The sequence below is a fragment of the Mobula birostris genome, chromosome 4 (assembly GCF_030028105.1).
Source record: "Mobula birostris isolate sMobBir1 chromosome 4, sMobBir1.hap1, whole genome shotgun sequence".
NCBI classification, from domain to species: Eukaryota; Metazoa; Chordata; class Chondrichthyes; order Myliobatiformes; family Myliobatidae; genus Mobula; species Mobula birostris.
In genome coordinates, this window is record NC_092373.1 from 187,678,016 (window position 1) to 187,692,700 (window position 14,685).

At 40.6% G+C, this 14,685-nt stretch overlaps 1 protein-coding gene across 1 annotated transcript in view; it reads left to right on the forward strand.

Annotated features, from left to right (window-relative positions):
* ctnna2 (catenin (cadherin-associated protein), alpha 2) overlaps positions 1 to 14,685 on the forward strand; it is a 1,304,830-nt gene that overhangs the window by 736,933 nt on the left and 553,212 nt on the right. The window contains exon 9 of the mRNA XM_072254800.1: positions 3,828 to 3,980. Coding sequence (XP_072110901.1) covers positions 3,828 to 3,980 — 153 coding nt within the window. The remainder of the gene's footprint in view (positions 1 to 3,827; positions 3,981 to 14,685) is intronic.

Genomic DNA, 14,685 nt, shown 5'->3' on the forward strand with positions numbered 1-14,685 from the left:
CGAGCTTGCAAATGACGGTGGGCTGAAAAGTATGTTTGACATAACATCTCTGCTGGCATTCTGGATCAAAGTCAAGGCTGAATATCCTGAGGTAGCCACGAAAGTACTGAAAATATTGCTCCAATTTCCAACATCATATCTCTGCGAAGCGGGCTTTTCTGCAATGAATGCAACGAAAACTAAATTGCGGAATAGACTGGACATAAGGAATCCCCTTCAAGTATCGCTGTCTCCCATCACCCCTTGATGGGACCGTCTTGTTGCAGGGAAACAAGCCCAGGGCTCCCATTGATTCAGCGATATTGGAGTTGCAATGATTTTATATGGTCATACGGGGAAAATATGTGCTGTGTGCTTAATATTAAATTTGTTAGATAAACCCTTTTAGAAACAAAATTGAGTGTATTATCCACTTATAAGGAATGTAGTTGACTTATCACCTATAGTACGGTCGTGTTTAACACCCCCCCACCCCCCACTGGTCGGACAGTCCACAAGAATATTGTCAACATTAAACCGGTTCACGGTGCAAAAAAGGTTGGGGACCCCTGGGGTAAGGGGGAAAATGAGGCTATCAGGCAGGAACTTGGAAGCATAAATTGGGAACAGATGTTCTCAGGGAAATGTATGGCAGAATGTTCAGGGGATAGTTGTGTGACGTTCTGCATAGGTATGTTCCAATGAGACAGGGAAAGGATGGTAGGGTACAGGAACCGTGGTGTACATTCGAGAAAATTATAAGGCTTGCAGGAAGGAGCTTAAGAATGAAATTAGGAGAGCCAGAAGGGGCCATCAGAAGGCCTTGGCGAGCTGGATTAAGGAAAACTACAAGGCATTCTACAAGTATGTGAAGAGCAAGAGGATAAGACGTGAGAGAATAGGACCAATCAAGTGTGACAGTGGAAAAGTGTGTATGGAACCGGAGGAGACAGCCGAGGTACTTAATGAGTACTTTGCTTCAGTATTCACTACAGAAAAGGATTGGAACGATTGTAGGGATGACTTACAGCGGACTGAAAAGCTTGAACATATAGACATTAAAAAGAGGATGGGCTGGAGCTTTTGGAAAGCATCAAGTTGGATATGTCACCGGGACCTGTCAAGATGTACCCCAGGCTACGATGGGAGGCAAGGGAGGAGATTGCTAATCCTCTGGCAATGATCTTTGTATCATCAATGGGTATGGGAGAGGTTCCAGAGAATTGGAGGGTTGCAGATTTTGTTCCCTTCTTCAAGAAAGGGAGTAGAGATAGCCCAGAAAATTATAGACAAGTGAGTCTTACTTCTGTGGTTGTTAAGTTGATGGAGAAGATCCTGAGAGGCAGGATTTATGAACATTTGGAGAGGTATAATATGATTAGGAATAGTCAGCATGGCTTTGTGAAAGGCAGGTCATGCCTTACTAGCCTGATTGAATTTTTTGAGGATGTGACTAAACACATTGATGAAGGTAGAGCAGTAGATGTAGTGTATATGGATTTCAGCAAGGTATTTACCTCATGCAAGACTTATTGAGAAAGTAAGGAGACATGGAATCCAAGGGGACCTTGCTTTGTGGATTCAGAATTGGCTTGCCCACTGAAGGCAAAGAGTGGTTGTAGATGGGTCATATTCTGCACGGAGGTCGATGACGAGTGGTGTGCCTCAGTGATCTATTCTGGGACTCCTACTCTTCGTGATTTTTATAATTGACCTGGATGAGGAAGGAAGTGGAGGAATGTGTTAGTAAATTTGTTGATGACACAAAGGTTGGGGGTGTTGTGGATAGTGTAGAGGGCTGTTACAACAGGACATTGATATGATGCAAAACTGGGCTGAGAAGTGGCAGATGGAGTTCAAGCTAGATAAGTGTGAGGTGGCTCATTTTGGTAGGTCAAATATGATGGCAGAATATAACATTAATGGTAAGACTCTTGGCAGTGTGGAATATCAGAGGGATCTTGGGGTCCGAGTCCACAGGGCACTCAAAGCTGCTGCGCAGATTGACATTGTGGTTGAGAAAGCATATGGTACATTGGCCTTCATTAACCATGGGATTGAGTTTAAGAGCTAAGAGGTAACATTACAGCTTTATTGGACCCTGGTCAGACCCCATTTGGAGTACTGTGCTCAGTTCTGTCTGCCTCACTACAGGAAGGATGTGGAAACTATAGAAAGGGTGCAGAGGTGATTTACAGGGATGTTACGTGGATTGGGGAGTATGCCCTTTAAGAATAGGTTGAGTGAACTTGACCTTTTCTCCTTGCAGCGACGGAGGATGAGTGGTGACCTGATAGAGGTGTATAAGATGATGAGAGGCATTGATCGTGTGGATAGTCGGAGGCTTTTTCCCAAGGCTGAAACGGCTAGCACGAGAGGGCATAATTTTAAGGTGCTTGGAAGTAGGTACAGAGGAGATGTCAGGGGCAAGTTTTTTTACATAGAGGGTGGTGAGTGTGTGGAATGGGCTGCCAGCGACGGTGGTAGAGGCAGATATGATAGGGTCTTTTAAAAGACTCCTGGATAGGTACATGGAGCTTAGAAAAATAGAGGGCTATATGTAACCCTCTAAAATAAGTACATGTTCGGTACAGCATCATGGGCTGAAGGGCATATATTGTGCTGTAGGTTCTTTATGTTTTCTATGTTTTTTTTCTAATATCGAGAACATGAGTTGTAGAGTTCTTGAAAGTGAGTCTATAGGTTGTGAAATCCGTTCACTGTTAGGATAAATGAACTTATCCATATTGGTTCAGTTGCCTGATGGCTAAAGAGTAATAACTGTTCCTGGACCTGGTGATGTGGGACCTCAGGGTCCAGATTCTCTTTCTCAATGGCAGCAGTGAGAACCGAGTGTGGCCACAAGTGTGGATTATGTAGGATTTGCAAATGCTGTCCTGTGTTTGTGAGGAGTTAATGTGGAGCTATATTCCGAGCTACATTTTGATAACGTATATTCCTGATCTGAGAATGCTTAGGCTTGGAACTATATGACAGTTTGTATTAAGTCTGCACGCAGCTGAGGTTTAGATGGGGTGAGCAGGTGCACTGCCTACAATTCTCTGATGCCTGTAACTCACATAAGATATATTCTGCATTGGCCAGTGAATCAATGTCTACCTTTACATGGCAAAAAAAATAGTAAGTGCCTGAATCTAAAAATTCATAGCAACTTCCAACAATAAATATTCATGAGGAAAGGATAAATAGATTGTCATTGACATCAGAAGTAATTTGTTTAGCTTGGCTGAACTGATGAGTACTATGGGCATAATTCACAATATGTGGTCTACCATATGAATACTTTTTTTAAAGAATTATTTCTAAAACCTGCAGTTTGAACTTTATTATAATTGAAGTTGTTGGATATGTTGTCTTGATTATTTTGATGTATTTTTCTTTGTTGTTGATTTTCAATAATAATTAATAAAAAAGATTTTAATATGAAAATAATTAAAGTTGTTTTATTTGTGGTTTTAACTATTGTTAATGTTGATGAAACAGAGTGGATGGAAAATCATAAATCGCACGGAGCTCTGCTCAGGTTTCTGGTTGATCTGTGTTGTATTGAGGTTAATTAGTTTGTCTGGGTGTTCAGCGGCTGATGTGAGGGCTGCCACTGACCAAGAGGCTAAATCTTCATATTATTTCCAATAGCGGACTTCAATTTAATACAAAATTTACCTTGATACTTTCATGTAATAGTACTAAGCTGAGCATTAAACATGGTTTTCATTTCATTGAGAACAAATTTTTGAATAGACAAAACTTTTATAAGCATATGTCTTTTTCTTTTTGTAATTCATAATGTTATTAGTAATGTCATTTTCCTTTCTTTTCCTCAAAAGCTTCGCAAGGCCGTCATGGATCACATCTCTGACTCCTTTCTGGAGACAAATGTTCCTCTTTTGGTTCTGATCGAAGCAGCTAAGAGTGGCAACGAGAAGGAGGTAAAGGAATATGCACAAGTCTTCCGTGAGCACGCTAACAAGCTTGTGGAGGTGAGTCTATGCCACATTTAACATGTTAAGCCTACAGTTCATGCGTTTCCTTTACCTCGGAATGTACTGTGAACTGTGAATCGAGTTAAAGGATAAGGCCATCACTCAGCTTAGCAATTTGACATATGTTCTGAAGAACCCAGAATCAATTGTCAGCTGTGTTATCATTATCTATGATGGTGGTTGATGTGCTATACTGTGTGCACCTATCAAGGTTGGATTAATATAGGATTAAGAACATCTATGATACAGCTCATTGTCAGGCAAACTTTATTCCTACACGTTGTCCAGCTAAGTTGTAAAATGGCCGAGGGTGGTATGGTTAAGATCTAAAGCTCCCTGAGGAAAGTTCAGGAAAGTTCATTATTTCTCAGAAGGAGTGGAGAAATTGCAAATGATTAAAACTATTCTCAAACAGAACCTTAATAATGTACTTTCTGTGTATTGGCTTTAAAGTAAAGTCTTCAATACATTACTGTCTAGTCTTAACCAAACTTAGCAGTAGTCCTTATAAATTACCAACATTTTGAGGGCAGCATTTTTTTCTGACCAAAAATCACATGTTTATTTGCACTTGTTTGGATTATCATTATTTTGCTGAATAGTTAAGTTTGTGAACCACCCACATATGCCTGAGTTCTTGAATCCATAGATCATTTGGCTCTATCTAATATCAGGGGACCATGCTAGCATAATGGATAGTGTGATGCTATTACAGGTCAGGGCATCAAAGTTTGGAGTTCAATTTCAGGGTCCTCTGTAATAAAAGTTTGTATACCCTTGTTGTGTGTGGTGGGGGGATTCGTCTGGCTACTCTGGTTTCCTCTCAGAGTCCAAAGATGTACCGCTTAGTAGGGCAATTGGTCATTATAAATTGTCCTAGAAGTTATTTATTGAGATACAGCACGAAATAGGCCCACCGAGCTTCACCTCCCAGGAACCGTCGATTTACCCCTAGCCTAATCACAGTACAGTTTACAATGACCTAATCAATCGGTAAGTCTTTGGACTGTGAGAGGAAACTGGAGCACCTGGAAGAAACTCACAGGGAGGCTGGGGCTAAATCAGTAGTTGTCTGACAGCACAGCTTGGCAGGCTGGAAGGTCCTGTTTTGAATTGTATCTCTAAAGAAATAAAAATAAAACATAGATCTAAATCTTAGAGCCTTAATCAGTTCCTTTTTAAAGGTTGCTCATGTTTGAGCGTCTGTGGTGATATCTGATCAAAAATTGTCACCAACACTTCAAGCTGTCTGTATTAATGGATTTTAATTTGTCTCTTCTGTGTCAAATTAGAATCCATAAAATAGATTGTCAACTTTTAATCAAATTTGAGAATAACCTCCTCTCATCAAATAAACATGCTGGTAAACCAACTATTAGTCAATGAAGCAAAACCATCAACTGCTTTAAAATCTACCATCTCAGAAGTCTTGTTTTGAAGCTGTTCATGGATCAGGTAGAATGAACATGATAAGCTCTATGTCCTTCATTAGTTGTTCCATCACACTGTTCCACTGCATTTATCCTCCTGACATTCAAGGTTATTGTATGATTGTAAGGTACCAGACATACTCAAAAAGTTTGATGCTTCAGGAGATTTATTGATATTGTACTGATCATGAGACTTTAAGGTTGACTTGAGCACAGTTATTTTGGATATTCTCAAACCATCAGGAGAAATGGGAGTAGGAATCATACAATACAAATGGAAAGTACTTTGTAAGATTCAGGGTTAATGAAGATGCAAAGACATTTAGAGTTCAACTCCTGAACTGCATGAAGGATGGGAAGCAGGATGTATCTCAGGACTTGGGTCAATATGAGAGTTGTATGAAAAATCGCCGAACACAGGAGTTGTGCCGGAACTATGTAGATGTGGCTGAGAAGTTTATCTGTACTCCAAAGAATTATTGCGTGGCGCACTAATGGACGTCAGGCAGTAAGCTTCAATAACCACCGAGGTAAGTGTATTTTAGTAGCAGTGACCGGAGAATCTCAGATAAAGGAAATGCCTAAGGACAAGCTAGAAGCCAAGGAGAATAAAATCAAGCTTTCAAAAATGTGAAGAGTATTGGACGCATATTTCAGACAAGGAGGTTCTTAAATAGGACAGATCAGGAAAATGAATAAGGAAAGAAGATAAATGGAACACAGCTGCAGTTTTTGTGTGAGTGTGTTGATATATTAGGAAAATAAACTATTATGCAAACAGGCCACTTCCAGAATTACCTACTGTCTGCACTTTGGGAATGGCTGACAGTTGTGGCACATAAAAAAAACTTACATGGTCATCATTTCACAATAGAATTTTGCAACATAGCTCTTATCTTATGTTGTTCAACTTTTTCAATTAACCCATTGTAGAGAACTGGTATCTTGGAGGCAGAAGTCCTGTTTGTTTCTAAATATAAGGTGGTGTCATGTATATATTATACTGAGCTATGTGGAAGAGGACATGGACAGTGCCATAGGGACATATGAGCATGCATACGATGAAAAGCTGTTGGCAATGCTGCCCCTCAGACCTGCTACGTCATTAAATATGATCATGGCTGCTCTGACTGTAACTTTAACGCTGCATTTCTGTCAACCCATGACAGTATCCTGAGCTTACCAGATATCTATCTACTTTGGCCTTAAAAATATTTTGCAATATTTTGTATTAGTTCCAACCAGCAGCTTACAAAAAGATGTTAAAAAAAGACAAGCAAGGACAAATCTAGGTTTGTTAGAGGAAGAGACTGAGAATTTATGAAGGGAAATAAACACCAACTTTGAACAACACACACAAAATGCTTGAGGAACTCAACAGGCCAGGCAGCATCTATGGAAAAAAGTACAGTCGATGTTTCGGGCTGAAACCCTTCATGAGGGTTAGAGAAAAAAAAGATGAGGAGTCACAGTAAGAAAGTGGAGGGAGAGAAGGAAGAAACACAAGGTGATAGGTGAAACCGAGAGGAGGAGGGCTAGAAAAGGGGAAATCTGATAGGAGAGGATGGAAGGCCATGAAAAGAAGCAGGAGCGCTTGAGGGAGGTGCTGGGCAAGCAAGAAGATAAGGTGAGAGAGGAAAAAGGGAATATGGAATGGTGAAGTGGGGGTGGCATTACTGGAAGTTCGAGAAATCGATGTTCATGCCATCAGGTTGGAGGCTACCCGGGGGAATACAAGGTATTGCTTCTCCAACCTGAGTGTGGCCTCATTACCTCAATGGAGGAGACTATGGGCTGATGTGTCGGAATGGGAATGGGAAATAGAATTAAACTGGGTAGCTGTCTCCATGGAAGATAATGCCAAAGTCTAACCAGATATACCAGGATGTAATGAGAAAATGGACAGATTGAATTTAGGATTTTTGCAAAAGTTGCACTGGAGAAATTAGTGAGATTAAAAGAAGATAAATTCCAATAAGTTGATGATGTACATCCCACAGTTTCACAAAAAGTTGCTATGGTGATGAAGCACACTCTCGTTATCATCATTAAAAGTTTACGGATAATGGAATTGGAGGGCAGCAAATATGACGCTACTATTTAAAATGGAGAAATAAACCATGGAACTATCGACCGATTGGTCCAATGTCTCCAGCAAGAAAAATGCAATATAGAACTTATAATATAATGAAGGATGTAATAACAGAACACTTTGAAAAGAAAAAAGGGATTGAACAGAGTCACTATGGATTTATGAAAAAGAATTGAATTGTTTCTATTACTTGCATCCTTCATACACATGAGGAGTAAAAATCTTTGTTACGTCTCTATCTAAATGTGCAATATGCAATTTATAATAATTTATAATAAATAGTATGTACATCAGGACAGTCAATACACCATAGGGATACAGTTGTGTCAGTATGAATTAATCAGTCTGATGACCTGGTGGAAGAAGCTGTCCCAGAGTCTGCTGGTCCTGGCTTTAATGCTGCGGTACCATTTCCTGGGTGGTAGCAGCTGGAACAATTTGTGGTTGGGGTGACTCGGGTCCCCAGTGATCCTTTTTACACACCTGTCTTTGTAAATGTCCTGAATACTGGGAAGTTCACACCTACAGATGTGCTGAGCTGTCCGCACCACTTTCTGCAGAGTCCTGCGACTGAGGGAAGTACAGTTCCCATACAAAGGCAGTGATGCAGCCAATATAGATGCTCTCGATTGTGCCCCTGTAGAAAGTTCTTAGGATTTCGGGACCCATACCAAACTTCTTCAACCATCTGAGGTGATAGAGGCGCTGTTGTGCCTTTTTCACCACAGAGCCGGTATGTACAGACCACAAAAGATCCTTAGTGACGCTTATGCCAAGGAACTTAAAGCTGTTCATCCTCTCAACCCCAGACCCATTGATGACTATAAGGGTCAGCCTGTCTCCATTCCTCCTGTGGTCCACAACCAGCTCTTTGTTTTAGCAACATTGAGGGAGAGGCTGTTTTCTTGACACCGCTGTGTCAGGGTGACGACTTCTTCTCTGTAGGCTGCCTCATTATTATTTGAGATTAGGCTAATCAGTGAATGTCAGCAAATTTAATTGGCAGTTTGGAGCTGTGGGTGGCGACACAGTCATGGGTATACAGAGAGTAAAGTAGGGAGCTTCGTACACAGCCCTGAGTTATCATGTTTAACTGTTCTGCTGGAGTTCTTGGAGGATGGGACTCATAAGGGAGATCTAGTGGGGCTGTGGCTTTTGGATTTGCAGAACACTGAGTAAAGTCCCACACAGAGATTGGTCAACAAGGTTCTTCTGAACAAATTGTTCCGACTACATACTGTATACAAATTCTCAGTGGTCTTGTGGGAATTAAGCTTTTTGGTAAGCGTGAAGAATTTGTAGAAAGGACTAGACACAGAATTTTTATGTGACGCCATAAGACCATAAGGTCTTTCAAAGAAACCAATTGTATTTGTGTTTCAATTGGAAAGGCCTTTGATCTTGTAACAATGTATGGTGTCTTTAATAATCTATGAATATAACATCAATTTATCATGACATTTCCGTAATTTTTACCCTCAATCCAATTTAAGTTCCTTCCTTGAATGATATCTGAAGCCACCGGTTACAACAATTTTTTAGCATTGGGGATTTCTGCGAGCATTGCTCACTTTTCGAGTTATGCTTTGCCGTCACCAACAGCCAGCACTGACATGTCGCTATGTGAGCTTTAATCCATTGGGATTAACCTGAAAATTGAAAATAATAAGAACACTGGATGAAAGACACAATTGAAGGATGAATACTTTTATTTCTCATTACACAAGAATTATAATTAACTTTTTGTGTACTAAAAGAATTAAACTTCTGTTGGATTCACTGATCCAATTATTTAATACATTTAACTTTTTCTTACAAATTAATAATAAAGTACACTAGCATTGGTCAGAAAGAATATACAGTCCTGTGCAAAAGTCTTAGGCATATATATATGTATACAGTGCTATGCAAAAGTTTGGGCACCCCGGTCAAGATTTCTGTTACTGTGAATAGCTAAGCAAATAAAAGATGAACTGATTTCCAAAAGGCATAAAGTTAAAGATGACATATTTCTTTAATATTTTAAGCAGAAAACTTTTTTTATTTCCATCTTTTACAGTCTTAAAATAACTCACTGTGGCCAAAAAGTTCTATTCAGAAGGTTCAAAGGAAAATCTAAACAAGCCTGATGTGTTTTGGAAACAAGTCCTGTGGACTGATGAAGTTAAAATAGAACTTTTTGGCTGCAATGAGGAAAGGTATGTTTGGAGAAAACAGGGTGCAGAATTTCATGAAAAGAACACCTCTCCAACTATTAAGCACGGGGGTAGATTGATCATGCTTTGGGCTTGTGTTGCAGCTAGTGGCATGGGGAACATTTACTGGTAGAGGGAAGAATGAATTCAATTAAATACCAGCAAATTTTGAAAGCAAACATCACACCATCTGTAAAAAAGCTGAATATGAAAAGAGGATGGCTTCTACAACAGGATAATAAACCTAAACACACCTCAAAATCCACAATGGACTACCTCAAGAGGCAAGCTGAAGGTTTTGCCATGGCCCTCACAGTCCCCTGACCTAAACATCATTGAGAATCTGTGGATAGACCTCAAAAGAGCAGTGCATGCAAGACGGCCCAAGAATCTCACAGAACTAGAAGCCTTTTGGAAGGAAGAATGGGCGAAAATCCCCCAAAGAAGAATTGAAAGACTCTTAGCTGGCTACAAAAAATGTTTACAAGCTGTGATACTTGCCAAAGGGGCAAGTACTAAGTACTGCCATGCAGGGTGCCCAAACTTTTGCTTCGGGCCCTTTTCCTTTTTTTGTTATTTTGAAACTGTAAAAGATGGAAATAAAAAAAAGTTTCTTGCTTAAAATATTAAAGAAATGTGTCATCTTTAACTTTATGCCTTTTGGAAATCAGTTCATCTTTTACTCACTTAGCTATTTACTGTAATAGAAATTTTGATCGGGGTGCCCAAACTTTTGCATGCCACTGTATATGTATATATAGCTAAGGTGTCTAAGTCTTTTGCACAGTACTGCAGTAATTTCCTGTATAGCACAGTACTGTTGCCACTAAAAAAAACTAATTTCATGACATATGTGAGAGGTGATAAAACTGATCCTGACATGGGTCTCTATTGTGGAATGAGAGTGGGAAGGGGGCAGGGAGAGGAGAATCATAGCTGGGAAAAGGGGAAGGGAGAGGGGAGGGAGTGGGAAATAACAGACAGACATTTTGTAGTGATCAATAAGCCACTTACCTAGCATCAAATGACCTTGCTTGGTGACTCAGAGCTTGGTGGGTCTGTGCCTGTGCCACCCCTTGCCCCAGCACTCCTTTTCTGCCACTTGTGACTCTCACCCTTGTCATCCTTTGTTGCCGCCATATTTACAAACTCACTCTCTGTTCCATGTTGACAAATACAGTACTGTGCAAAAGCTTTAGGCATGCAATCTTCATAATTTTGTGCCTAAGACCTTTGCACACTGCTGTTTTTCTATTTTATTAGCTGTATTTCCTTCATGGACAGAAGGCATGTTTCTGTTGAAACAGTAATAAAAATAATGTAACATTACCCTTTAATTAGAGTGTAGTTGGAAAGGCTTCATGATATAGAGTTGTATAGTTAAACTGCTCCTTTGTGTAATTTAGGAAATATTTCTAGATTTTTTTTATTGTAATGTTGAATTTTTATAGCATTATTCTCACACAAGACTCAGAAATGGGCCTGTGTTATATGGCTAAAATTCAACAGAAGATTATTATGTTTTCTACAAATTGGTCCTTTGGTCCTCAACTCCCCCAGTAAAGGAAGTATACTCTCCACATCCACTCTACCTCGGCTTTTCAATACTTGATACGTTTCAGTGAGACTCTTTCTCATTCTCCTAAACTCCATTGAGTACAGGCCCAGAGCTGTTGTGAATGTGATGAAGTTTAACTTAATTGTGGTATTGAAGGGAACTGTGTAATAGTAACACACATGAAAGTTGCTGGTGAACGCAGAAGGTCAGGCAGCATCACTAGGAAGAGGTACAGTCGACGTTTCGGGCCGAGACCCTTCATCATGACTAACTGAAAGAAAAGCTAGTAAGAGATTTGAAAGTGGGAGGGGGAGGGAGAGATCCGAAATGATAGGAGAAGACAGGAGGGGGAGGGATGGAGCCAAGAGCTGGACAGGTGATTGGGAAAAGAGATATGAGAGGATCATGGGAGAGGAGGCCTAGGGAGAAAGAAAAGGGGGAGGGGTGAAAAAACAGAGGATGGGCAAGGGGTATAGTGAGGGGGACAGAGGAAGAAAAAGGAGAGAGAGAAAAAGAATGTGTGTATATAAATAAATGATGGACTGGTAAAGATCATCATCACAAGCCTGGGTAGAAAGTGTGGAGGTCCTGATTTGCCCAGTCATCAAAATCCCCCTCTTGGCCTCAGCATTGTAGTCCAAAGGAAAGCTTTATGAAGCAATACGTTTGGCACCAGCTTGGCTACAGGAGCTGCTGGAAGGGTGTTCAATGAGATCCAACCGCCTTAGGGGCTCCACTCTGGATTTGCTGTCTTGGTTTATTCCCGTAGCCTTCAGCTCTCCAGAGGCTGTCCTCAAGGCAGAGGGGCTATTTACCTGTACCTTGGGATCTAGTTCACAAGCACTAGGGCATGTCCACACACCAGTGCGCCTGCATTCTACGTGTGCCTGACCTCGGTGGTTGGGAAGATGTATTGTTAATTGTTAAGTGATGGAGTACTTTCAAAAGACCTTTGACAAGGTGACACACACGAGGCTGCTTACCAACTTAAAAGCCCATGGTATTGCAGGAAACTTACTAACATAGTTAGAGCATTGGCTGATTAGTAGGAGACCACGAGTGGGAGTAAAAGGATCCTTTTCTGGGTGGCTGCCAGTGACTAGTGGTGTTCCGCAGGGGTCGGCGTTGGGACCACTTCTTTTTATGCTGTATATAAATGAGTTGGATGATGGAATAGATGGTTTTGTTGCCAAGTTTACAGATGATATGAAGATTGTTGAAGGGGCAGGTAGTGTTGAGGAAACACGTAGGATGCAGAAGGACTTAGACAGATTAGGAGAATGGGCAAGAAAGTGGCAAATGATTGGAAAATGTATGGTCATGAACCCTGGTAGTAGAAATAAATGTACAGAATATTTTCTAAATGGGGAGAAAATCCAGGAATCTGAGATGTAAGATTGTGCAGAACACCCTGAAGGTTAACTTGCAGGTTGAGTAGGTGGTGAGGAAGGCAAATGCCATGTTAGCATTCATTTCAAGTGGTCTAGAATACAGGAGCAAGGATGTGATGCTGAGGCTTTTTAAGGCACTTGTGAGGCCTCACCTTGAGTATTTTATTCAGTTTTGGGCCCCTCATTTTAGAAAAGATGTGTTAGCATTGGAGAGGGTCCAGAGGAGGTTCGCAAGGATGATTCCAGGAATGAAAGGGTTATCATATGAGAAACATTTGATGGTTCTGGGTCTGTACTCACTGGAATTCAAAAGGATGAGGGGGGACCTCATTGAAACTTTTCATATGTTGAAAGGCCTAGACAGAGTAGATGTAGAAAGGATGTTTCCATGGTCGGAGAGTCTAGGACAAAGGGGCACACCCTCAGGATGGGGGGGGGGGGCACCCTTTCAAAATAGAGATGCAGAGAAATTTCTTTCACCAAAGGGTGGTGAATTTGTGGAGTTCGTTGCCATATGCAGCTGTGGAGGCCAGGTTCTTGGGTGTATTTAAGGCAGAGATTGATGGGTTCTTGATTGGACATGGCATCAAAGGTTACAGAGAGAAAGCCAGGAACTGGGGTTGAGGAGGAGAAAAAAAAGGATCAACCATGATTGAATGGTGGAGCAGACTCGATGGGCCTGATGGCCTAATTCTGCTCCTATGTCTTATGATCTTATGGTCTTAATAATGGATGACTCTTTTCTGAGGCATCGGTCCTTGGATACTATGGAGGTTAGTGTCCATGATGGAGCTGACTAATTTTGCAACTTTGTGGATCTTCGTTTGGCCCTGTTCTTTTAATCTATTTCCACACTTCCAAAGTCTATGAATCTCAGACCTTGGTCCTTGCTTATTTGTGTGTTTGACTAAATGCCTCTGGACTCTTGCATCACATCTTCTATATAACCCATTTTTTATCTGCTTCTACTTCATATAGTGAATTTTCATGCTGAAATATCTTGCAGCAAATTAGGATATTTTATTTTATAAAGGACATCTAAGTCAGAGATATAAACAAAAAGTAAAATATATTTGTATTAATTTTTGAAGCTTACTATATTGATGATGGCAGTCTGGTGGATATTGGTTTTGTGGACTTTAAGACATCCTGAATGGTAGGCTAGTCACAAAGATGGGATCCAAGGCAAATTGGAAAATTGGATCTAAAATTGACTTGGTAACAGATGGCACAGCATGGTGGTGGATACTTGTTTTTATGATTACAATTCTATGATTAATGATGGATCTATATTGGGATCCTTGGGTTTGTGGTATATATAAATGAGTCGAATATGAATGCAGGGGTTATGTTTAGAAAGTTTGCAGAGGACAGAAAAACTTACTATTGTAGATAGTAAGGAGCATTACCTAAGGTTGATACATGATATTAATTAGCTAGAAAGATGGGTGGAGCAATGGCAGATAAAGTTTAATCCTAATAAGTATGCAGTAATGCATTTTGAAATGTATTATTTGGGTGGGGCATTCACAGTAATTGTTTGGGCCTTAGAGAGTGTTGATAAAGCTGGAGACCTTGGGTACACAAATTCCAGCTTATGGCAGAATGAGGATCAGAATCAAGTTTATTATCACCAACATATGTCATGAAACTTGTTGTCTTGTGGCATCAGCTTTGGTAGCAGAATGGGTAGATAGTCAATTTCAGACTGGTAGAAGAACCCTATTGGAAGCTTGCCTCTTCAGTCATGATATACAAGAGCCAAGATGTCTAGTTACAACTTTACAAAACATTGATGAGGCCACATTTGGAATATCACGGGCAATTCTGGTCATCACACCAGACGAGTGATGTGGTTCCACTGGAGACAGTCTTGAGCAGATCCACTAGGATGTTGGATGGATTGGGTCATTTCAACTATAAAAAGAGATTTGATTGCTTGAAACACACATCAAAGTTGCTGGTGAAGGCAGCAGGCCAGGCAGCATCTCTAGGAAGAGATACAGTCGACGATTCGGGCGGAGACCCTTCGTTAG